We start from the raw sequence: 23,949 nt of genomic DNA on the forward strand, positions 1-23,949 counted from the left end.
GAGGGCAGCGCGGGCCCGTGCAGCGAGGCGGGGAGGGCGGTGCGGGGCTTCCCCCTTTTCCTCCTCTGCCCCAGGCTGCGCGCCCCTCCTCTTCCTCCTCCGCGTGGTGGAGGAGGAGGAGGGCCGCACGGCCTGGGGCAGAGGAGGAGGCGGCAGCGGCAGTGGCAGGACCGGGCTGGGGCCGGTCCTGCCTCCTCCACGGGCCGCATCCGGCCCACGGGCCGGGGGTTGCTGACCCCTGATCTAGAGTTTGGGAATCACTGATTTAGAGTATTTGTACACTGCTCCTGCTGTGGCAGGAGCTCTCAGAGCTGCTTACAAATAGTCAGTTAGACAGCTCTCTTCCCTCAGGCTTTTACAATCTAAAAAGACAGAAGGAGAAGGGGATGGTAATGGGGAAGGAGATGAAACCCAGAAGATACTGCCAGTTCTTCCCTTCCTCTGAGGCACCCTGGGTGGCAGTTAAATAATGGTCCAAAGCCAGTTGTGCCTGTGGTTCTGCTGAAGAACTGGGTGTAAAGGAGTTTCAGACCAGGAAAGCAAGGCAGTTGTTAAATCTGCTCCCAAACCTCCATCCCACAGCTCCCTCTGGGCTTCCAAATCGGCCCCAGGTGGAGGAACGGCAGGCCAAAGAAACCAGCAAAACCAAGAGGAACCTCACCGTTAAAATCAGCAAAGCCAAAACAGCCCCAGAGAAGTGGCGAGCACAGTTCCTCAGAGAGATCACCAACGCCAATGAACTGAAATACCTAGACGAGTTCCTTCTGAACAAGGTGAGCGATGAATCCAGATTCAGTTGCACAGATTGATTGACTTTGTCAGATATTTTCACTAGTGTCATTGGTCCTTTTGAGATTATTTCAGGACATATAAGAAGAATACCTTAGGTAAATGGAGAAACGCTGCTGCTCCCTGTTACGGATGCCTGAGCAGTGCTGCCTGTTGCAGTAACATGTGAGCAAAGTGCTTTACAAAACAGAAAGGAATCCAATTAGACATTCTTGATCTAGATTTGATTAACCAAAATGGTATTATTCCATTTGGACTTTGGTTGCTAAAACCGGATTTTGAAGTTGGCATTTAAAATGGTTTTCAGTCTGCTTTTAATCATGCTGTTTATCTGTAATACATTGCTTTGGGCAGAAAAATAATTAACAGTTATTTTTAATGGAATAATAATAATAGATGAACCACTGACATCTTAGTAGAGGTAGCTCAGTAGAGCAAGCTTAAATTCAAGCTGTTCAACCTTCCCAGTCTAAATACTATCAGATGCATACTTTATTCTGTTAACAGTGCAAAATTATGGACACACACACGCACACTTTTAGCAGCTGCTTATGGCACATCCCTGCTCCTTAGTGCTTTGGTGAAAAAACCTCTGCTTTCCTTTTCAGATAAATGATGTTCATTCCCAGGAGTCTGCTGTTGAATGCTTGTTTTTTGAGGCCACTGAAAAGTTTCGTGGTAACATCAAGACCATGTATTCTGCCCCTGTAAGTAACTTGTGCAGAAGGATCAGACTGGGAGGGAAAACACTATCTTGATGGAAACATAACTGATTTAAATGTATTCCTGTGTACTTGTGGAATTGCTTGCTACTGGAAACAGCCAGTGCAATAACTGGAGTTGAGGGAAGTCTTAAGCCACCAGGAACAAGTGTGAGAAGCACTTGATGCCTGTGAGAATCAGGATGGTAGGTAAATATTTAGATTTTTTAAAATTATTGTTTTTATTGACTAAATGCATAAATATAAACAACTGAAAGTAATAATAATCAAACTTATAATGTGTATCCTTCAGTTTCTTTGTTGCATTTTTTTTTAAATTATTTACACAATACATAGTACAAACTATATGATCCATAATTCATAATGTGCCTCTCTCTCCTCCCACAAACTGCATTTGGAGGAAATACATTTAGGTTAACAATCATTTTCGGAGATATGGAAATTCTTCTTCGTGGTCTCTGCGAATCATACAAATGGGTTTTACTGCGCCTGCGCAGTGCTGTTCGGAAACTTCTGGAATCACTGGGCAAAGTTTACTTTGCAACATATAGAAACTTTTTGGCGGTAACTCCGCCCACCCGTTATAAGGCCCCTGCCTTCCCGCTCTTTCCCCAGTTCCTTTTTTCCGCCGCGCTAGCTGCTTCAGGGAACTTCGCTCGCTTTAGCTTGCATTTGGAATCACTTTCGTTTTTGACCTCGGAGCGTCTCTTGACCATTCTTTGTCTCCCGCCCCTGGTAACTTCGAACTCTCGGACTGCTGACCTCGTTTCTGGACTTTCCCTTTCAACTTGTTGACTTCGGAAAATGCCTGCTCCATTTAAGAAGTGTGATGTCTGCGGGGGCAAGGTGCCCATCCAGGACCCTCACTCCTCCTGCCTCCTCTGCTTGGGCAAGGAACATGACACGAAGGCTTGCCCACTCTGCAAGTCCCTCTCATCCCAGGCTCGCAAGAACCTCCCTGGCGAAGAAGGTTCCAACACCAACTACTTCGCGCCCCGATGGCTCATCCACCTCGCATGCAGCCACTGTCCTGGGCACCCCGCTACCGTCGACAGTCGACTTTGCCCGCGCCGATGAGTTGCCAACTGAGCTCCCTCGGAGATTGTCACCTTCGCCTTCCACCCACTCGGAGGTCGACGAACCGACGGAGAGGGACACTGACATGTTTTTCGATCCCGATTCCGGGAGATACTACATGTCAGTGCCAAGGGAGACTGCCTTCAGGGAGTTCACCTGGCTCAACCTACGCCCGGTGGCCCCCCAAGATGACGAGCCTGCCCCTTCCCATGCAACGGCCTCAGCCTCTGCACCGCGTCGCTCTCCCACAGAGCTACCGCCCTTGCAGATCCCGGCGCGCTCGGCAACTCGAGTCAGGGTCCAGGACATCCCGCTTACCTCTGACACCGACTCTGAAGGGGAACCCTTGCTGCCATCGGGAGAGCCTTCCGACGACGATGACACCTCCATCCAGGCATCTCCACAACGGATGCACCACCCGGAGCCTTCCTCCCCCCCGGATGATGTGCGCTCCTTTAACGAGTGCATCATTAAGATGGCAAGGGCCCTGGACATTGAGCTCTCCTACCCCGAGGAGGAGGCTCGGGATCCTGTGGAACGTCGGGTGCATGGCCGGGTGCCCACACCCCCCTCCATCCCGTTGCTGCCCTCCATTGAGTCCATCGTCCGGAGGTCGTGGGATGCGCCAGCTTCACTCGTTGGATCCTCGAGGAAGATCGAGTCCCTCTACCGGATCTCCCCTTCGAGCTGCTCTTGGTTGGCCGATCACCCCAAGCAGAACTCGGCAATTGTAGAAGGGGCGCAGCAGGGCTTCGTCCCCAAGCAGGCAACTTCCCCAGTCGACCGGGAAGCAAAAAAGGTAGATGGTCTGGCCAAGAAGGCCTACTCGGCGGCAGCCCTCGCAGTCAAGGCCATCAACTACAACGCCTGCATGGGGGCGTACATCCAGACACTCATGGAAGGGATCTCGCCACTCGTCCCGGACGTCCCAGACGAGACCCAGCGACGCCTGGTAGAGATCCGTGATGAGGCCCATTCGATCGGCAGCTGGCTCATCACTGCCTCCAGGAATGTGGCTGACTGTGCAGGACGGGCGATGTCGGCTTCGTTGGCTCTGCGCCGGCATGCGTGGCTGAGGGGTTCGGACCTCAATGCCAACGTCAAGTCAGCCATAGAGGACATGCCCCTGGATGGTAGCGGCCTCTTCCACGCCGAGACCGACGAGCATCTGAACCACAAGTTCAGAATGAAGGCGGCGGCGAAGAAGCACGGGATGTCGTCGGCTCCCATCTCGCCCTTCAGAAAGAGGCAGCGCCCGTGGCAGCCGCAAGCTCAGTCACAGGGGTCCTTTCAACAAGACCGTCAACCCCAGCAGCAGGGCTCCCAGAGACGCCGGTACCCCTCTCAGTCCTCCTCCTCCTCTGGCCGTCGCAACTTTCCTTCCCGGTACCGAAAGTCCCGCCGGCAGGATACCGACCAGGGGAAGAAGAGAGCCTGAAGGGTTGCAGCGCGCTTCGTCTCTCCTTCCCTTTTCTTTTTGGACATTTTGAGGCCCTTTGTTAACACCTGGGCCTCTATAACATCGGACTCGTGGGTCCTCAACATCGTCCATAGGGGTTATGCCCTCGAGTTCCAAGAGCTCCCCCCAACTGGAGCCTTCATGTCCACTCCCCCCTCGGACACCCTTCTCGACGAAGTGCGCACTTTGCTGGACAAGGGAGCAATCTCCCCTTTATCACCTGACCAGTCCTCCAGGGCCTTTTTCTCCAGGTACTTCACTGTACCGAACGCGGATGGGGGCATCAGACCAATCTTGGATCTGAGGGAATTCAACCTTTTTCTTGAATACCGTCGGTTCCGGATGGTCACCTTGGCTTCTATTCTGCCGCTCCTCCACCAGGGCCTGTGGTTCGCGACGGTCGACTTGAAGGATGCCTACTTCCACATCGGAATTCGGGAGTCCCACCGGAGATTCCTCGCCTTCGCCGTCGGCTCCACCGCGTACCACTACAACGTGCTCCCCTTTGGCCTTGCCACGGCCCCGAGGGTCTTCACGAAGTGTATGGCCCCGGTGGTGGCATACCTTCATCAGAGGGGCTACAGAGTCTTCCCGTACCTGGACGACTGGTTGTTTGCCGTCGATTCACAGCACGAGCTCCGAGAGGCGGTCTCATTCGCCTTGCACCTTTTGGACTCTCTCGGACTGGTCGTCAACGAAGAGAAGTCCCACTTCACTCCGACCAGACAGGCCAAGTTCATCGGAGCCATCCTCGACTCCGACAGATGCTCCGCCTTTCTCCCTCCGGACCGTTTCCAGGCGTTGGTAGCATCGTTGAGGCCTTGCACCTCTCACAGAAGTGTGAGGGCCAGAGACGTCCAGGTGGCGCTGGGCCACATGGCGTTGACGACGTTCGTGACACCATGGGCAAGGCTTCGCCTCCGACCACTGCAGTCCTGGTTCCTCTCAGTCTTCTCTCCGATGGAGGACCCTCCTTCCAAGTGGCTCACGGTACCGAGACTGGTGGCCGCCTCGCTGAGATGGTGGCTCGACGGCCACAATGTCTGCATCGGGATGCCCTTCCATCAACCTCAGCCGCAATTGACTTTGACGACCGATGCTTCTCTGGAGGGTTGGGGCGCCCACCTGCTCGACCTGGTTGTCAAGGACAAGTGGTCGGCCCAGGACAAGCTTCTACATATCAATGCTTTGGAGATGCTCGCAGTCGAGAAGGCCCTGAGGGCATTCGAGCTTACTGTCACAGGCAAGGTGGTCCTCCTCAGGACGGACAACACTACCGTGATGTATTACATCAACAAGCAAGGAGGCACCAAGTCCAGGACTCTGCTTAAGATCACTCTTCGCATCTGGAACTGGTGCATCCAGAGACAGGTGCTCCTCCAGGCGATGCACCTCCCAGGAGAGGACAACGAGTTGGCAGACCGCCTAAGCAGGTCCTCTTCAGTGTGCCACGAGTGGAGGCCCCATCCGGAGACGGTCAGCGACCTGTTTGAGCGGTGGGGAACCCCCCGGATCGACCTCTTCGCGACCGAGTGGAACAGCCACTGTCCCCAGTTCTGCTCCAGAAGGCAAATGGACGGATCCCTCGGAGACGCGTTTGCCTTCCTTTGGATGGGAGAACTGCTTTACGCCTTCCCTCCGTTCCCTCTCATCATCAGGGTGGTGTCCAAGATGACAACGGACCGTTCGCATGCGATCCTGATCACCACGTGGTGGCCTAGACAGTCTTGGTTCCCATCCCTCCTCCACCTCTCCAGGAGATGCTTCCTCCGCCTCGACTTCCGTCCCGACCTGTTGTCAGTCCAGGACGGCCAGATCCTGCACCCGGACATCGAGAGCCTGCCACTGGTGGCCTGGAGGATACAGCCCTAGCCGACCTGCCGGAGGCGGTGAGGACGGTGATCCTGGCTGCAAGGAAACCTTCCACCCAGCGGTCCTATGCCCTGAAATGGAAGAGGTTTAGCCTTTTCCTTGACCGAAAGGGCTTGTCTCCTGCTCAAGTGTCCACTCCAGTGGTGCTGGAGTTTTTGATGGCGCTTTTGGATGAGGGGCTGTGCCTCACATCCATCAAGTGCTATCTATCTGCCATTTGTGCCAAGTACCAATTCGGGGGGAGGGCTTCCTTTTTCAGGGATCCCTTGGTGAAGGGGTTCCTTAAGGGATGTGCCAACTTGCATCCTCCTGTGTCGGTACCGGCGCCGGCTTGGAGCTTGGAGGCAGTACTGTCCGCGCTCCAGTCCAAGCCCTTCGAGCCGATGGCCACAGCGGACTTGAGACTACTGACTTGGAAAACCGCTTTTCTTGTGGCCATCACCTCTGCCCGCCGTGCGGGCGAACTCTGTGCCTTGCGGAGGGACCAGCCCTTCCTGAGGTTTCACAAGGACAAGGTGGTCCTGCAGACAGACATTACTTTCTTACCTAAGGTTGTGTCTGCTCTCCACATGTGCCAGGACATTGTGTTGCCTACTCTCGCATCCCACCCGACTTCGGATGCGGAGCGAAGCCTGCACTCTCTTGATGTCAGGAGAGCACTGGCTTTTTACTTGGACAGAACTGCTGCCTCCAGTCGCTCCGAAAGACTCTTCCAGTGCTACTCGGAGCCGAAGAAGGGGTTGCCTGTGTCTCTGCAGAGGTTTTCCAAATGGGTGGCCGGTACCATCCACCTCTGCTATGAACTTTTGGGCAAACCTCTCCCGGGCAGGGTTCGGTCCCACTCCACACGGGCAATGTCAGCATCCTCTGCATTCCTGTCGGGGATTTCCTTGGAGGATGTCTGCAAGGCTGCTGTCTGGTCCCAACCTCTGACTTTTATAAAGCACTATAGGTTGGACACCAGAGCCATCCGAGACGCAGCTTTCGGGAGGGCTGTGTTGGTTTCAGGATTGCATTGATTGCACTACTGATGGTTGTGTTTCAGCTTTTGTGTACATAATGCCTTTGCGTTTACATTCTGTTGAATGTTGGTTTGCACAATTTCAGTGGGATGGGTCTTGCACGACCTTATCTTCCCTTCTCAGGTTTAGCAATGCTGTTGCTATCTTTGGTTTGTGCAAGAACAAAAAGACTGACTCCTTTTATGGTTCAAGGTGTTTATTGTTGTAATAAATATACCTTTGGTTTACCATAGCTTTGGTCTCAGGACACTCCCTCCGCCGCATACCTAAGCTTGTCAGTCTATACCCATTTGTATGATTCGCAGAGACCACGAAGAAGAAGGACAGGTTGCTTACCTGTAACAGTATTTCTTCGAGTGGTCATCTGCGAATACATACAAATCCCACCCGTCCGTCCCCTCAGTGTCCTGCTCTCATTGGCTCTTTCCATCGCCTGCTTGGCGGGAAAATTGCGGAACTGGAGAAAGAGCGGGAAAGCAGGGGCCTTAGAACGGGTGGGCGGAGTTACCGCCAAAAAGTTTCTATATGTTGCAAAGTAAACTTTGCCCAGTGATTCCAGAAGTTTCCGAACAGCACTGCGCAGGCGCAGTGAAACCCATTTGTATGTATTCGCAGATGACCACTCGAAGAAATACTGTTACAGGTAAGCAACCTGTCCATATCATTAATTATATTTTTTACTTCTTCATTCCCCATTCCACTTTCTTAATCACAATTTCCCATTTATTTCTCCATGATTCTTTATTGCTTTCCCCAATATATTTAAGTCTTCTTTCCCTAAGGAAATCAAATAATATATATTCTTTTATATATTTAAACAAATAAGACTTATTCCATTAGATTTTTTCCATCCAAAAGCAATCACTGCATGAGCAGCTTTTAAATTTTGTTTTATTACCTATCTTTGATTACTATTCAATCTTAATTCCCCTATATTGAGAGTTAAACATTTTCTTTGCTTAATTGTAACTCTATCCCTATTATTATATTTATGTGTTCCTTAACTTCTGTCCAAAGTTCTTGAGCAAATGGGCATTCCCACCACATATGTATATAAAGCCCCTTAGCTCAACATACTTGCCAACATTTTGATTGAAATGTATCATTTATAAATGCTAACTGATGTGGCGTACTGTCTCTTTCTTTCTTTTTTCTTTGTTGCATTTTCTCCACTATTCCTTTCTTCACAGTGTTGGTTTTTGATACACTTATAGTAAATATATTAGATTTTTAGATAGATGTTTATACAAAGTAGGTAAAAACAAAACAAAAAATAGCCCACACAATCTGGAAAACCTTGTATTGGTAGAACAAAAGGGCTGCCATAAAACTATATTAATATGCCCTCAGTGTATCTAGAAGTAGCATACCAGGGACACTCTTCCTCTTCCACCACCTCCCTTTGATGCCTCTTAAAACTGGTTGACAAAGTGCACCCACCTAGATGCTGTTGAACTGTAACTCCCATCTGCCTTATGGCTGCCATTGCCCAAGACAAAGAACACTGGGAGAACCAGTCTGGCAACATTTGGAGTGTTGTGCTTTGAGCTCTTCTCTCTGAAAATAGTCATCTCACTGGCCACTGTTTGAACAGAGTGCTGGACAGATTCAGTGCAAGTTCCTCTGGTCTCTTTATGTGAGCATCCCTGGGAAATCAGGCTGATGGTCTAACTAGTCCAGCTCTTTCTTTCTCCCAGAGGCCACCTGAACATCCCAATGTGGTGCTCACATGCACTGCTTGAAGGGCACAGTTCTCTTTCTTTCTTTAGCCCTAAAGATAATCATAGAATCCTAGAGTTGGAAGGGACCCTAAGGGCCATCCAGTCTAGACCTCTTCTGCTATGCAGGAAGACACCATCCAAACCCTCCTTGTGACAAATGGCCATCCAGCCTCTGTTTAAAAACAGCCTCCAAAGAAAGAGACACCACCACCTTCCAAGGCAGCTGTGTATTTCACTGTCAAACTGCTCTTACCCTCAGGAAGTTCTTCCTAATGTTTGGCAGGAATCTCTTTTCCTGTAGTTTGCATTCATTGCTCTAATTGTTAGAGCAAGAATCATAGTGAGACTGCTTTTGAAATGGGAAACCCGTGGCTTATTGTTCTAAACTTCTCTTCATGCCTCCATGAATTTGTCTAACCTTCTAAGTAATAATGTCCTTACATAATGTGGCAGTGAATTTTCTCATAAATGAATGATGGATAGAAATTCGGTAATAAAATTTATTCGGTCATTGACCAGTATAAAAACAAATCACACAAGCAACATATCAATATAACAATAACAAATTAAAATATAAACTGATAGTAGACTGTACATGTACGGTATCAAACAGTTCTTTCTACACGGTAATAAAATGGCCATTTGACAGTTGAGGGCGCAGTTTACAAACAATATAACAGAATTTAGCCACCTTAAGGGATACTGTAGGATCATTGTTGTCCAATAGGAGGCGTAAATAAAAGGAGTAAGGTTTGCCTGGGAATTTACACAGTAGTGGGCTAATCAGTTGGTGACGAATGTCTCTATAGAATTGACAATAAAGGAAAACATGCTCATTGGTTTCAACAGTGCCCGAGCCACATGGGCAAAAACGGATTTCAAAAGGTGTTTTTTTAAATCTACCTTCCAACATGGCTGTGGGCAACACATTGAAACGTGCCAGAGTTAGAGCCCTTCTGAACTTCGGGAGAGTAACATGGAACAGATATGGAGCTGGGGAGGGGACCAAAACTTGAGCACTGAACATGACATATTTTGAAAGGGAAGTTGAGTCCATATATCTTTCTGCTTCTAGGATTTTTTTTTTTAATAGTAGATTTGGCTCTATCAGTGTCAAGCTTTAAAATTTCATTTTTTTTGAGACTAAGCTCATTTAATTTCTTAAGGAGGGAAATTTCCCAAGAGGATTTAAAGGAATCCAGGAAAATTAAATTTGTCAGACCTCCAGAAGTTTTATGCAATTTTTGCCAATAGGTGAGTATACTAATCCACAGACTAGATTCTATTTTAATAGTCCCAGCCTCCCTTCTGAGAACAGCGTTCGGAACACAATGGGCAACCTGAAAGATTCTCCTAAGGAACTTAGTTTGCACATGTTCAATTACATTTATGTTACTATATGGTCCCAATTGGGCTCCGTATAGCAATTGAGGATGAACCTTGGCATTAAACAGTTTAATTGCGGCTGGAATGAACTGAGCACCTTTAGTGAAAAAAAATCTTAAAATAGCTGTTATAGTACTTTGGGCATTACTAATGACAAGTTCTGAATGGGCTGTTCTCCTACCAGAGGTATGAAATACAATCCCGAGATATTTGAAAGTCTTAACCTGCTCTATATGTTGTCTATCAAGTCTCCATTGTCTCAATTTGGGGCGGTGAGCAAAGGTAAGAATCTTAGTCTTGGAGGAGTTAATTGTTAATTTCTCCTCTTTACAAAACAAAGCAAGAGAATTTAGGGCTCTTTTAAGTCCGATGGGAGATAACGAGAGGATAACGACATCATCCGCATAGAGCAATGAGTTTATATGCTTATTAGCCAGCTTTGGAGGATGAAAAGAAAGATTGTTCAAGGCAGAAACAAGGGAATTAATATAAAAATTAAATAAAGTGGGGGCTAGGACACATCCTTGCCTTACACCCGTCTTGACAGGAATAGCCTTAGAAACATGACCTTGGAGACTGCATCTGACCTTAATGTTAGAATTCTCATGGATCTTAATAAGAAGCAAGAGGAGTTGTTTATCTATATTAGTGCACAATAGTTTCTCCCACAATCTAGATCTATTAACTGAATCAAAGGCGGACTTAAAATCTATAAATGCCGCATATAATGGTTGACCATAATGGAGGTATTTTTCAACAAGATATTGCAATATCATTGCATGGTCAATAGTGGATCGTCCAGGCCTAAAGCCTGCCTGTTCAGCCAACAAAATATCTTAGGACTCGAGCCAATCTATAAACTTATTTAAAAGGTGTTTTGTGTACAATTTACTCACCAAACTCAAGAGACTAATCGGTCAAAAATTAGAGGGATCGGATCTATTGCCTTTTTTATATATCGGGATTATGATGGCCGAGCCCCAGTCTTTTGGAATGGAAGCAGATCTATCAATGGCTGTAAATAATTTAGAGAGGACCAGAACCCACCAATCAAGATTATTTTTAAGTACTTCACCAGTTATAAAGTCTGCACCTGGGGCACGAGCTGGTTTGAGTTGGGTGATAAGGCTCTTTATCTCTGAGTGCGAAACTGGAGGCCAAAGGGGAAGGGAAGAAACTTCTATCATAAGATCAGCTGCTAATGAGTTTGGAGTATTTTCAACAGAATCATAAAGACTGAGAAAATGACTTTCCCATATGTGGGCTGGGATCTGGGCTGTATAATTGTGTGAGGAATGATGGATATTACAAAGTCCTGAATTTTACATCCAGTCTTAAGGTACTTCTTATATATATATATTTATACATGATTTAGATGATGTGTTAGAGGGAGTCCTTATCAAGTGTGCACATGTTATAAAACTGGGATGGAGTAGCTCACACATTCAAAGATAGGAACAGAATTCATAAGTTGAACATGAGCCAGCAGTGCAATGCTGCAGTAAAGAAGGCAAATGCTATTGTAGCCTGCATTAATAGAAGCATCGTTTCCATGTCAAGGGGAGTCATATTCACACTTCATTTTGTGCTGGTCTGGTCTCATCTGGGATCCTGCATTCAGTTCTGGGCACCTCATTTTAAGGAGAGAGACAAGTTGGAGCAGGTTCAGATAACTGTCCCTTGGCAGTTGTCCCCTGCATCAGGAAACAGGAGACCCATTTGCCATCCATTCTTGTTTCCTTCCACAGAACGGCCAGATCCATGTCGGCTATCAAGACTTGATGGAGAACTACCAGCTCCTAGTGGTAAACATGGCAAAACAGAGAGAAGAGAAGGATGTAAAGCTGGTCTTGAATCTCTTCCAGTCCCTCCTGGATGAATTTGCTCGTAGCTATGCCAAGAAGGAGGAACTGGAGCAGCCAAAGGTCTGCCTGTGATTAGTTTCCTTTTCATGGCCCTGATGGGGACTTCATAGTAGCCTTTAATAGTGAGGTTTGACATGGGTTGCCTTTCTCTTGGATTGCTCAGGAAGGGCAGAGTTTGCAAAAGGTGCCTTTGTTTACCTTATAACTTCTAGTATCCACTGCTGGCTGGGCAGTCCTTGAAGTTGATAGTCCAATGAAGTAACTCTTCCAGGCTGTAGGAAAGGTGGGTGGTGCCCCCATGATCCAGAAAATGAGATCCTCCTCCTGTTTCATTCCCAAATTTTATTATTATTATTATTAACCTTTATTTATAAAGCGCTGTAAATTTACACAGCACTGTACATGTAATCTTTTCAATTGGACGGTTCCCTGCCCTCAGGCTTACAATCTAAAAAAACACGACACAAAAGGGGAAGGGAGTGGTGGTGGGGAAGGAGCCTCTCAGCAAGCCTGCAGTCTTGGTTTTATCTTTTTTGCCCTGGAAGCCCATGGTTTTTGTCCTAGTAAAGAGTCACCTGGGCTCTTCCTGTTTGGGACCATCCATGACCACCTTCTGAGGGAGTTGGAGCCCATCTGGTTCTGAGAACCTGCGTTCCAGGATATATGGCAGTGATGTGGCCAAGCAGTAGAACATTTCTTGAGGCTGGAGGAATGGCTGTCAGGAAATGTTTTATCCACCTCTAGCTGAGCAATGGCAGGATGATACCCTGGGCCCCAGGGTTAAGGGTGGTCATTGTATTTCTCCTAACAGAAGATACTTAAGAAGAAGAGCCCTCCCTCCAATCCACCTGCTTTGGTCCAGGCCTCCGAGGGAGAGAAGAACTGGACCTGATCCTCTTCCCCACCACTATTTCCTTCTCCTTGTGTAAGCCTGAGGGCAAGGAACCGTCTAATTAAAAATAATAATTGTAAGCCGCTCTGATAGCCTTTAGGGCTGAAGGGTGGGGTATAAATACCATATAATAATAATAATAATAATAATAATAATAATAATAATACTTCTTTCCAAGCTCTGCCCCCCCATAAGACAGAGGCAAGGCTCAAAGAGAGAGGGCCTGGGTAGAGGGAGAGAGTTCAGGTACCTATCACAGTGCTTTCCTCCCATCCCAGAGTTTGTTGGAGTCCACCTCCCAAAAGCCCTAGGAAGTGATGAAGGATTCTGGGATATGAACTCCCAACATCAGGAGGTTGAGAACCCCAGCTTTAGTTCTAGCAAGTGGCCTTGGCCTAACCTAGCTGAATATTGGCCTTCCTCTCTTCAGAATTTTGGGCTGGGTCCAGTGTGGGCCTCTCATATGTTTACTGTGTATTATTGTTTGTGAAGATAGGCATTTGAGAAACAATTCATACAATGGGCCCTTGGTATCCACTGGGGTTTGCTTCCAGGACCCTCTGTGGATGCTTGAGTCCCATTATATGCCTACAACCAGGGAAAGGAGGGAGCATTCTCCTGCCTCCCAGAAGTAACCTAGCATCCTTTTGTCCCAGGCACATCTACCATTTTGTTCCATCAAAATGGGAAACATTTTAAATAATTTAGAGAGAGCTAAAGGAAAGGGTAATTTTTTTTCTCCTTCTCTCAACAGCAAAGCAAGGCCCAAAAGAAAAAGCGGAAACAGGAACGGGTGGTGAGTAGTCATGGGACTGAGGGCGATGGGGGTACATTCTGTTGCCTGTCAGGTTAGGATTGGGTCTGGTCCATAGAATCTATGATTCTATGAAATGTAGCAACAGAAGGAGATCAGAGTGGGGGACAGAGGGATTACACATTGTGTTGACTTGATTTTGGAAAAGGCCTTTAGCACTGTGGGAGGGGTGGCCCCCGTTGTGCTCAAGCAGATCATCTACCTGTCACTCAGGGCTGTATTGACCAAAAGGAACAAAAGGATGGTCCTGAAATTATTGTTTTTATCCAAGCACAATTCCCAAAATCTTTCTGCCATCAAGGCTACTGGCCATACAGCTAGAAGAGTCTGCGATCTGTAATTCAAAAAAAGTAACGTTCCCAAGTTCTGGCGGCAAAAATGGTAAAGTGTTAGCCATACAGAGAACCAGACCCTGGCTTTGTAGATCTTTAGTGGAACAGCTTAAAAATGGAAGAATTATAGAAGGTTTGTTTTTTCATTATCTGTTTTTCTGTTAAGGAACCTGAAAAATTTTGAAATGCCACATTTTGTATATGTGTGTCTTCAAGTTGCCTGTTGACTTATGGAGACCCTATGAATTTCCTAGAGTTTCTTAGGCAAGAAACCCTGGGTTTTTTGCCACGTTCTCTAGTTCAGAAGGCAGAAAACCTTTGAAAGATTGAAGGAACATATTGGCCTCTTGGAACCAGAGCTGCTTGCAAGAAAATCTGTTTGCAAGTTATGTCCTTTCCTCTAAATATATATTAATCCCTGCTTTGTATTTGAGAACAGTGTATTGGGTTGAGTCCACAGTATATGTAAGCAAGGCCAGCCAAAGACTTGGTCCTCTCAGGCTGCCTGAGGAGACTAATATGATGGTGCCCCCCCCTTATTAATTCCCCATATGAAAACCCAACTGGATAGGTGAATTACGGTGGGGGTGAGGAAGCCATGTCAGCAGGACGGCTGAGGGAGCCACAGTGCAGGTGGTATGGCATGCAGTTTTCCAGGCACTTCCTTGCATGCTCTCAGCATCCACTGTCCAGGGCAGCTGCAGCTCACATTGTTGTCTTGTCTGGCACTTTGCAGATTGAGGAGCTCAATGGCCATGTCTTTGTGAGCTACCAAGTGAACATCCTCCAATCCTGCGAGCAGTGTTGCTCCTATATTTGGCCCATGGAGAAGGCCTGCCTGTGCAGCAGTAAGTGTGGAAGGAGCAGAGAGGAAGACAGTGTGGGGAAAGCTTTGGTTATAGACACAGCAGCTTCTCTGCATTCAGTGACAGAGTCAGTCGACCTGAAAAAGAGGAGGGAAATCTTTGACCTGCCTCCACAGAAAGGAAGAGTTCCCTTTTCTGCTGCCCTGTGTATGGAAGGAGAGGAAGCAAATGGGCTTCCTTCTCTGTCCTTCTTCCCTGGGGACAGAAGGGAGGAGACCTTTTTCACCCCTTGGTGGTGCAGAGAAGCAATCAGCACTTCCCTCCTACGGGGCAGGGGGGCACCCAAAGAAAACGTCCTCTTCCAGCTTGGAGGGGAGAGTTTGTGGGACCAGGGGAAGAAGTGTCCTCAGCAAGCCTGTCTTTTTCTTTTCTCCCTCGGCTCTCTAGTCTGTAAGCTGACTTGCCACAAGAAGTGCCTGTACAAGATCCAAAGCGGATGCACATCCTCTCCGGGAAAGAAGGTGAGTGTCAGTTACTGCTCACTGGCTAACTTTCCAGGCATCAGAGCAGCAATTGGAGACATAGAGGCTGATGGTTGTTCCTGCCTAGTTAAGGGGATCCCCCACAGCAAGGAGGCAGGGAGATCAAGGCCTAGATTGAAATCCAGGAAAGTTGGGTGCATTTCAAAGGGGAAGAGGAGAAATAGGAAAAAGACTGGCAAATTTGAGCTTAAAGCTGTTCCTGCTGGTGATAAAATCTTAGAAAACAAATTTGCTGGTCAGCCTTTAGAATGGGGGGAAGAAAACTGCCAAAACAAAAAATTAGCCATCTGTGGATGTGGGCATCTGGACTGTTTTGCTTTATGAGGCAGATTCCCCTCCTGTTTCCAGATACTCCCCCATCTGAAAAAATAACTGGCACACAGAAAGGCAAGTGGTATAAAAGGGAAATGTGTTTTGTTTTGTTTTGTTTTGCTGTCTCCCTGCCTTGCTAGTTTTTTGTCTGAAGGGAGCATTTGGTCCCATGAGACACCTGGTTTAGCAGATTTTCACAATCCCTGTGGAAAAGGATTTATAGGGGTCTTATGCAGACCACAAGCTAAACATGGATCCACAGAGGTATCAGTCTTGGGTGGCTTCAACTGTCCCCAAATGAAGGTAAGTAAAGGTATAAAGATTCCACTCTGGCCTGTTTTGGACAGACTTCAGCTAAAGAACTGTGTCTAGTTTTCAGCACCATAGTTTAAGAAAGAGAATACCAAACTGGGCTGTATCGAGAGAAAAGTAACCAAAATGGTCAGGGGTTATGAGAAAGGATTGGGGGAGCTGGGTTGAGCCATCATTAAATATATGAAATCCTCTTATCATGTGGGAGGTGGAGTGAACCTGAGCAGCAGAATAAAACAGTGGATTCAAATGATATTTTTACTGAATATTAGGATGAGTCCTAAGGAGAACCTAACCTGCTGCTGATGGTAAGCTTTACATCGAGAATATGTATCTCATGGAATATATCCTTGGCTTCCTTTTTTGTCCTTAGGGTGACCAGGAGTCCGAACCTCGTCACTTTGGAGTGTCTGTGAACGCCTTGACCAACAAGAAGAACTCTGTCCCCATTGTTATGGAGAAACTGTTGGAGCATGTGGAAATGCATGGCCTATATACAGAGGGCATCTACCGGAAGTCGGGCTCTGCCAATCGCATGAGGGAGCTGAAGCATTCCTTGCAAGCGAGTAAGGGTGGCAGTGCCCTTTTCTCATAGCCATCATACCATCGGCCTACATGGGCAATGCAGTTCCCCTTGGGTGTCCTTTCTCCTTCCTTCTTTCTGGGGAGATGGGTAGCGAGTGTGTGCATATCTGTGGTTTTTGTTGCCTGCTTTTTCTCAATAAATACCAAAGCAAGTATCGCAAAAATATGAAATAATCATATTGATAATGGTATCAAAAACAAGAAGCCAATAAAAATACCAGTGTCACACACACAGCAACTGTAAATGGTCAAAACCTCTAAATACGAGAGTCAGGTAGAAAAATCTAAGGAGGGGGAGGAATCAAGCAATCAAGAGTTTCTGATTGATAACTGGTAATGGCCAGGATGCAGCTTGAGAGCAGAAAGTTGCACTGTTGATAGGACCTCCAGCCCAGCAGCACCATCCATGCTTCAGAAGGGAGCAATACATGCTGGAGCACCCCATCAGATGAATTTCAATTCATGCAGATGCGCTTGTGCATCTTTGTGGCTTGGGACCCTCACTCCTCCCCCTACTCTCTCTCTCTTTCTCTTCCTTTTTCCATTCCTTCCCAGACCCAAACATGGTGCGACTGGAGAACTATCCCATCCACACCATCACAGGAATTTTGAAACAGTGGCTGAGGGAATTGCCAGAGCCTCTCATGACATTTGCCCAGTACAGTGACTTCCTTCGGGCAGTCGGTGAGTGTGCCTGTTGAAGAGAGAGTGGGTCATGAGAGGGGGAAAGGAACCAAAAACACACCAGCTACAGCCAGATGCGGGAGGAAGAGAAAGGCTGTTATTAGCCAGTGGGGTGAGACTAGCAGAAGAGGCAGCAGCAGCAAGCACAGGCCAGGTGCCAGGATCATGTGCTTGACTTTGAAAAGCAGAGCATTGTGGTGTGGCTGCCCTGAAAGGGTGTCCTCTTGGAGAAAGGAAAGATTTATGGAGTGGGATATAAACATATAAACATAGGCATGCTGTGAAAGGAGTAGCTACAGAGGAGTTCATCTCCCTACCCTGCAAGGGCAGACACAACCCAATATTCCATGTGCTTCATTATTTAACCAGGCATTCCTGGGCCAGAGAAGCCAATGAAGATGATGATGATGATGATGATGATGATGATGATGATGATGATGATGATGATGATGTTTATTTATATTTCCCGCCTCTCCGAAGATCGAGGCGGGATTACAACAATAAATAATACAAGATAATACAAATAATACAAATACTAATACAATCAATAAAACACTAATATTTGAATTTATGTATCAGTAGTCAGTGATCATAATCGAGAGTGGAATATTGTCATAGATTTTTATATAGAGGCTGATGGGTAAGCCCACCAGAAGAGATCCGTTTTGAGTGCCTTCTTAAAGGCCTCTAAGGTAGTGATACAACGGATCTGTTCCGGTAGGCTATTCCATAATTTTGGAATTGCTGCTGTAAACGCCCTGTGGGAAGTTGTCATTAACCTGGCGTTATGGTGTTCCACTAGTTTAGATATCTTTGAAAAGTAACAGAGGAAGCATCTTACCAGTAGCCATTACTAGCTTGGATGGCTTAACACACCCTCCGTATTCAGTGGCAGGGTCCCTCTGAAGGCAGGAGGCATGCCGTGGGAGGAGATGGGTTGCCTTCCTGCCCTCTTTACACAATTCCCAGCTGAATCAGAGCAGCATGGGGGGCAGGGGGACAGACGCTGGACAAAGGTGGTCCCTTGATGCAATCTTCTGACCATTCCTCTTCCTGTCTTCCCTTGGCAGAGCTTCCTGGGAAGCAGGAGCAGCTCTGTGCCATTTACAGTGTCCTCGAACAACTCCCTCGAGCCAGCCACGATACCCTGGAGCGGCTCATCTTCCACCTGGTCAAGTAAGGGCCACTTTCCTCCCACTGATCAGACCCATTATCCCTGTGACATCCTGAATATTCTTCACAACTGACAGAGTTGCTTGACAGCCAGTGGTGGAGTCTATTGTACGGTGACAATTGCCCGCCACCTTTTTTTTTTTTACACACTTCTTGGAAAGTTACTTTGCGACTGGGGCGGGGAGTCTAAGTGCTCCCTCTTCCTGGCATAACAGGAAGCCTCTCTTTTTGCCTTCAAACCCAGGGTCGCCTTGCTAGAAGAGACCAACCGCATGTCGCCCAATGCCCTGGCCATTGTCTTTGCCCCCTGCCTCCTGCGCTGCCCGGACAACTCTGACCCTCTCACCAGCATGAAGGATGTCTCCAAAACTACTATGTGAGTCTTGGCTCTAGGTGGAAGGGGTGAAGGGCAGCCTCTGCTGGGCACGGGTGGTTCCACAGGATCCAGCAAGGACTGGACAGCTGCTGGGGATGCTCTGGCTGGAGATCATGTACTGAGCAGCAGGTTGGACCAGAGAACCCATCAGGCCACTTCAACTCTATGATTCTGTGGGGTTCAGAAGCAAAATGTTCCAAAGATCTTTGGAAAAGGGTCACAGCAATCTGATATATTAATCTCCAGGTGAAGGAGGCCTGGTTTCTGCTCCTCCCCACAGACATATACACGCTCTCCCCACTGCCCACTCACTCTCCACTCCCCACAAACTGGCTGCAGTATGCCAGCCAACTCAACTGATTCCCTTTCTCCGATTCAGCCTGATCCCTCTGGGGGACTGTAGAGCCTGGATCGTTCCCTACTGGAAAAGGGAGGAGAGACAGGTGGAGCTCGTGTGGGAAACAGAGGTTGGCTGGCTGTTCATATGCACCACATTTGTGCATGGTGCTACCCTGTGTGACCATCCAGTACCCTTCCTCTCCTCCACCCACAAATCATTTCCTGTGCTGGGGGCGGGTTGTAGTGGTCTCCTTCATCAGCTAATCCTTTTCCTGACCCGTGCATGCGTCTCCCTTTCACGCCCACCCTGTCCGTTTCTGTCTTCGCTCAGCTCTTCTCCCTCACCCAGGGCCCCACAAAGGGATTGAAGATGGTTCCATCCTTCTCTCCTGTCTTTTTCTTTTTCTTCTCCCACTTTTGCATCCATGGCACAGATGTGTGGAGATGATCATCAAGGAACAGATGAGGAAGTACAAGCTGAAAATGGAGGAGATCTCCCAGCTGGAGGCAGCGGAGAGCATTGCCTTCCGCCGGCTTTCATTGCTTCAGCAGAACACAGTGAGGATCAACCAGACTGGGATGGAATGGGGATGGAGGCGAAGGAGGTGCTGTTAAGGCTTCTGGTCTTTTCCCTGAGGCTCTGGGGGAACTGGTGAGGGGTCTTGCTTTGTAAATTGCAAGCCATTCTTACCACCCCCATAAAACTGTTGGTTTTTAGAGTGTGCAAATATAGAAACAAAGGAAGAGGGTTGGGGAAGCCCAGTCAAATGCATAAAAGCAATGCTGATTTAATCTCAGAAGTGATTTTTAGCTCTATGTGAATCTTAATTTGGAGTTCCAAGTTGACAATAGAGTTGAACATGTTGCCATCAGAAAGCCAGATCTCTTCTTCTAAGGGATACTCCTCTCACGCTCCTCTAGACAGCTGATTTCAAGGCTCTCTTCTATGCTGGCCAGGCTGCCTCTGGAACCAAGGTCCAGTTCTGGCCCACGGTGGAAAGGCCTAGCAACAGCCAGTTGAAAGAGCCAGCTGTGTTTTGTCTGGAGAAAGTGAAGGGGAGATCAGAGTGGGCCTTCTCAATTGTGAGAACCCAGCTTTGGAACGCTTCCTAAAACCTGTGGCAGGCTGTGGAACACTCAGTTAAAAACACTTCTTTTTGTGAGCCCATTTGTTTTCAACTTATGATGGTAAATTGGACGATGGATATCTTTTTGTATACCATCCTGAAATCCTCTGTGGTATGAAATAGCAATTTTCTTATTGCGCGAGTATCTGAAACAGGTCTCCAAGACTGCTTCTAACTGATTTTGCAAGCTATGTATTTCTCTGTTTGGTATTTATGTCAGCCTTAAAACTCTTGAGATCATTGTAGGGTTGAAGATTGTTTTAGGATTGTCATAAATGTATTTCATACCCAGGAGTATTTAGCTTCTACCTATTGTCTTTTGTTGAATGGAGTGTGCTGCAAGATTTCTGTCTCTGGTGGTTCTTCCTGTGTCTGTGTCCCTGATTGTGCTCCAAGGAGAGTCAGGAGGACACCTGCCTCTGCCTTCTGTGAAAATGCCCTTCGTCTCTTTCTCCTTTTCTCTAGCTGTGGCCCGTAAAACTGGGGTTTTCTTCTCCCCGAGAGGGAGTACGGGTAGGTGGAAGCCCCTGCGCAAGATCGGTGCATGGAATGTTCTCTGTCCCTGTCCCTACCCCAGTGCCTCTCACAGCATCTGCCAAGGACCGGTCCCACCACACATCCCCCACTCACCCAAAAATACCCAAGTCTGCATGTTTCATGGCTGTGCACATTTCCTAGTTGCCAAATTAACAGCAAGAGCCAAGTTGTAGTTTGCAAGAGGGTGCTAACAAATGCTTTCCTTCTGGAAACAAGAGATGCTTTGGTGTCTGTCTTAGAAAAGTCCTGCTTTCACACTAACCACAAATGCATTTTAGTTCCTCCTTCTCTGTCTGTCTCTCATTCTCTTTCTAGCAGTCCTCTCTCTCTCTCTCTCTCTCTCTCTCTCTCTCTCTCTCTCTCTCTCTCTCTCTCTCTCTGGTGGAGCTGGCTGGCTTTTGGTTGCTCTGGGGATGAGGGAAGGCATTCCTTTGCACATGCTCAGAAGCAGCCTTTAATATTAACCTGTCACACCTTCCAGAACATGGCAGGTGTGAATTTCCACACTTTCAGTGTGAGCCCTCTGAGATGAGAATGAGAATAGCCTGACCTGGCATGTAACAACCCCTTTGTGATTCTCCTCACTTTGTAGCTCTGTGAGGTAGAACTGAGAGGGGGGGGCAGCTTGCCCAAAGGCATTCTGACCTGGGGGGCAGGAGCATTTGCCCCATATTCAGCCCTGTGGCTATCTTTGTTCCTGTCATCCTAGTCCATGAATGTCTAAGTTCATTTCAGTTCTGGAAATGCTTATGAGCTTGAAATTATCACATGGAAGAAGGCTGCTTCAGGATTCATGTCAACTTAGAAGGAGGGAAGGAAACGGGGAAACAGTAACATTTCCCATCTCACCCAGTGGGGATGACTTGCCTCGTCAGTAGCCAAGCAGGTTTGCCAGCATCATCTTTCTCTTCCCTCTTGCAGAAAAAAAGTGCCCCGCAGGACACAGCACCTGACAGTGGCACCTCCCCTAAACTGGGATTTCTTCCAGAGGAGGAAGAGGAAGAAGCAGATAATCGAGAGAAGGAGCTCCTGATGGAACGGATCCAGTCGCTGAAGGAGGAGAAGTGAGTAAATAGTGCCTCCGCAGAGGTGTCTAGCTCTGGACCAGAGCAGAGTGGCCAAGCGATGCCCCTTCGGGATTTGGAGAAGCCTCCCTGAGAATCCTCTCCCAGCAGAGATGTATCACATGACACAGCATACACTCTCTGATAGCCAGAAAGATTGGGAGCAGCAGGTAGCAGCACAATAAGTGGAGCTAAGTTTTAGGAGGTCTTGGGGTGAACTGCTCTTGGGAAAAGCTGTTCTTCCTCTAACCATAGTGTTAATGTTTTCCTGGAGGCCTGAGAAGGGCTGTCCTGAAACTGAGACCCTTCCACTTTGAAGCCCATCCCCTCTGGGCCCCCTGATTTGCCCATCGGAAATTTCAGTCCTCTACATTTCTGGCAGTGGTGCTGAGGAGGCCCCTTCCTCTGTCTAAGCCCTTAGGAAGACATTGCCAATGAGGGCAGACAGTTCTGGATCAAAATAGATGGATCAAAGATAGAAAGCTGGTCTATTCAGAATGGCTGATTTTCCCCTGGGAGAGTGTTGTGAGGACATAGGCAAACCTTCATTGCAAGAGAAGGCATGGAGACGCTCCCAGCTCTTTCCCCTGAGTGTGTTCAGCCCTTGTTTCTCTCTGACACAGGGAAGACCTCACGTACCGGCTGCCAGAGCTAGACCAGCGGGGCTCCGATGACGAGAACCTTGACTCGGAGACATCAGCCAGCACCGAGAGCCTGCTGGAGGATCGTGTGGGATGACAGGACCACACAGGTCAGTATGGAGGTATTAAGTATAAATAGTTCCATCTCCCCAGCCCAGCCCAGTCATTCCTCCTGGGACTGCGCTTTTCCACCTTCTCCTCTTTCTCCTTGGCCTTCAAACTAGTTTCTCATCCCAGTGCTTTTCCTCTTCTCTCTAAAGGAAGAGGCAAGCCTCCCCATCCTTTTCAGTGCCTCACTCCTCCACCAAAAATGTGTGACTGGATCACCAAGCATTCTGCCTCCACCTGCCACTGCAAACCCCTCTCTTGCCTGTGTAGCTGTGAGGGGCTGGCCATCCTCTGCAGCTGCTCAAGGGAAGGTTGCTCTGGCAAAACCTGGGAGATGTCCACAGCCAAATTCAACCCATGCCTCAGGATTGAAACACTGACAAGCTGTTCCCTCCTATGCCCCACCTGGACAGAGGACCACTTCTCCTTCCCAGCACCATGGTCGCTTGACCCAATGTGAACTTGTCAAGCAGCCAGATGGCTGTGTCTGGTTCAAGAACAGTTGGACAAGGGAAAGCTTTGGATCCTTCTCCTTCGTGTTTTTCTTCCATACCCCCATAATTAGCCCAAAGGAATCATGGTGGCTGCAACAGACATTTCACATGGTGGTCAGACAGGAGCCTGCTGGCACTTCTCTGGGCAGCTGAACTCCAAGGCTGCCCTCCTAGTAAATGGTAACAATTCTGACCCATCACCATCTTTCTGCTCAGAGGCTTGGAAGGGCTCCCCACCTCTCCAAACAATTCCACTCATTGTGCCTTCTCCATGTTTGGCTGCAGAGGCCTCCGCTAGGACCAAAAGGAGCCTCAAGGTACACTGTACATTCTTGCTTTAAAGCTCTGTTCTCATGATGACCTTCAAAGTGGTTTACAAAGACTTTTTTACAATTTTGTAATAACTGTTTAATGAAGACCAAAAAAAATCATGTATCTATGTTGTTGTTTATATTAAAACAATGCACTTTTGGGGGTGAATAAGTCCCAAGAGGAGTTGTTATTATTGACAATGCAATGGACTTTCTACAGACACTCAACGTGTGGCCTCCAAGTGGCCGCCATACCCCAGAGCAGAGCTTCTCAGGCTATCTGATGTGGGGGGTTGGCATTCATTCCCCCCCCCCCCCCCAGCGTGCCAGGTGATAAAGGCGTAGTTTTCCCAAGCCTCTCTCTTAGGTTGCCACTTCTCAGCTAATTCTAGATTCTCTCTAGGACCCCATTACCAACTTCTGATTACTTGAATGCCCAACCCATGATAGTGGTTAAACCAGAGAGACCAAGTCAATGTCATCACTCAGCTTCAGCTGAATTTAGTCTTGGAATTTCAGGAAATGTATATGGGAATTGAGCAGGCTCTTTTGGTACTTTTTAGGCTGTTTATTGTAATGCATTCACA

General features: G+C 47.8%; 1 protein-coding gene across 7 annotated transcripts in view; it reads left to right on the forward strand.

Annotated features, from left to right (window-relative positions):
• The window catches only part of LOC149284571 (unconventional myosin-IXb-like), a 96,967-nt gene extending 73,327 nt beyond the window's left edge, over positions 1–23,640 (forward strand). For 2 of the 7 annotated variants that reach the window (XM_089496578.1, XM_089496582.1), the window contains 15 exons: positions 583–773; positions 1,398–1,496; positions 11,797–11,973; positions 13,560–13,601; positions 14,688–14,799; positions 15,205–15,278; positions 16,297–16,489; positions 17,064–17,192; positions 18,263–18,368; positions 18,610–18,741; positions 19,515–19,638; positions 20,673–20,720; positions 21,666–21,808; positions 22,432–22,559; positions 22,710–23,639. In XM_089496578.1, coding sequence (XP_089352704.1) covers positions 583–773; positions 1,398–1,496; positions 11,797–11,973; positions 13,560–13,601; positions 14,688–14,799; positions 15,205–15,278; positions 16,297–16,489; positions 17,064–17,192; positions 18,263–18,368; positions 18,610–18,741; positions 19,515–19,638; positions 20,673–20,720; positions 21,666–21,808; positions 22,432–22,546 — 1,685 coding nt within the window. In that variant the 3' untranslated portion in view covers positions 22,547–22,559; positions 22,710–23,639. Of the gene's footprint in view, positions 1–582; positions 774–1,397; positions 1,497–11,796; positions 11,974–13,559; positions 13,602–14,205; positions 14,657–14,687; positions 14,800–15,204; positions 15,279–15,751; positions 15,914–16,296; positions 16,490–17,063; positions 17,193–18,262; positions 18,369–18,609; positions 18,742–19,514; positions 19,639–20,672; positions 20,721–21,665; positions 21,809–22,431; positions 22,572–22,709 lie in introns of those variants that run through there. The other 5 variants (XM_089496580.1, XM_089496581.1, XM_089496583.1 and 2 more) reach the window with 5 other exon arrangements.
• Positions 23,641–23,949: the final 309 nt, after the last annotated feature.

This window comes from Sceloporus occidentalis, unplaced genomic scaffold, assembly GCF_023333645.1.
Source record: "Sceloporus occidentalis isolate IW3139 unplaced genomic scaffold, rSceOcc1.0.p SCAF_91, whole genome shotgun sequence".
NCBI lineage: Eukaryota > Metazoa > Chordata > Lepidosauria > Squamata > Phrynosomatidae > Sceloporus > Sceloporus occidentalis.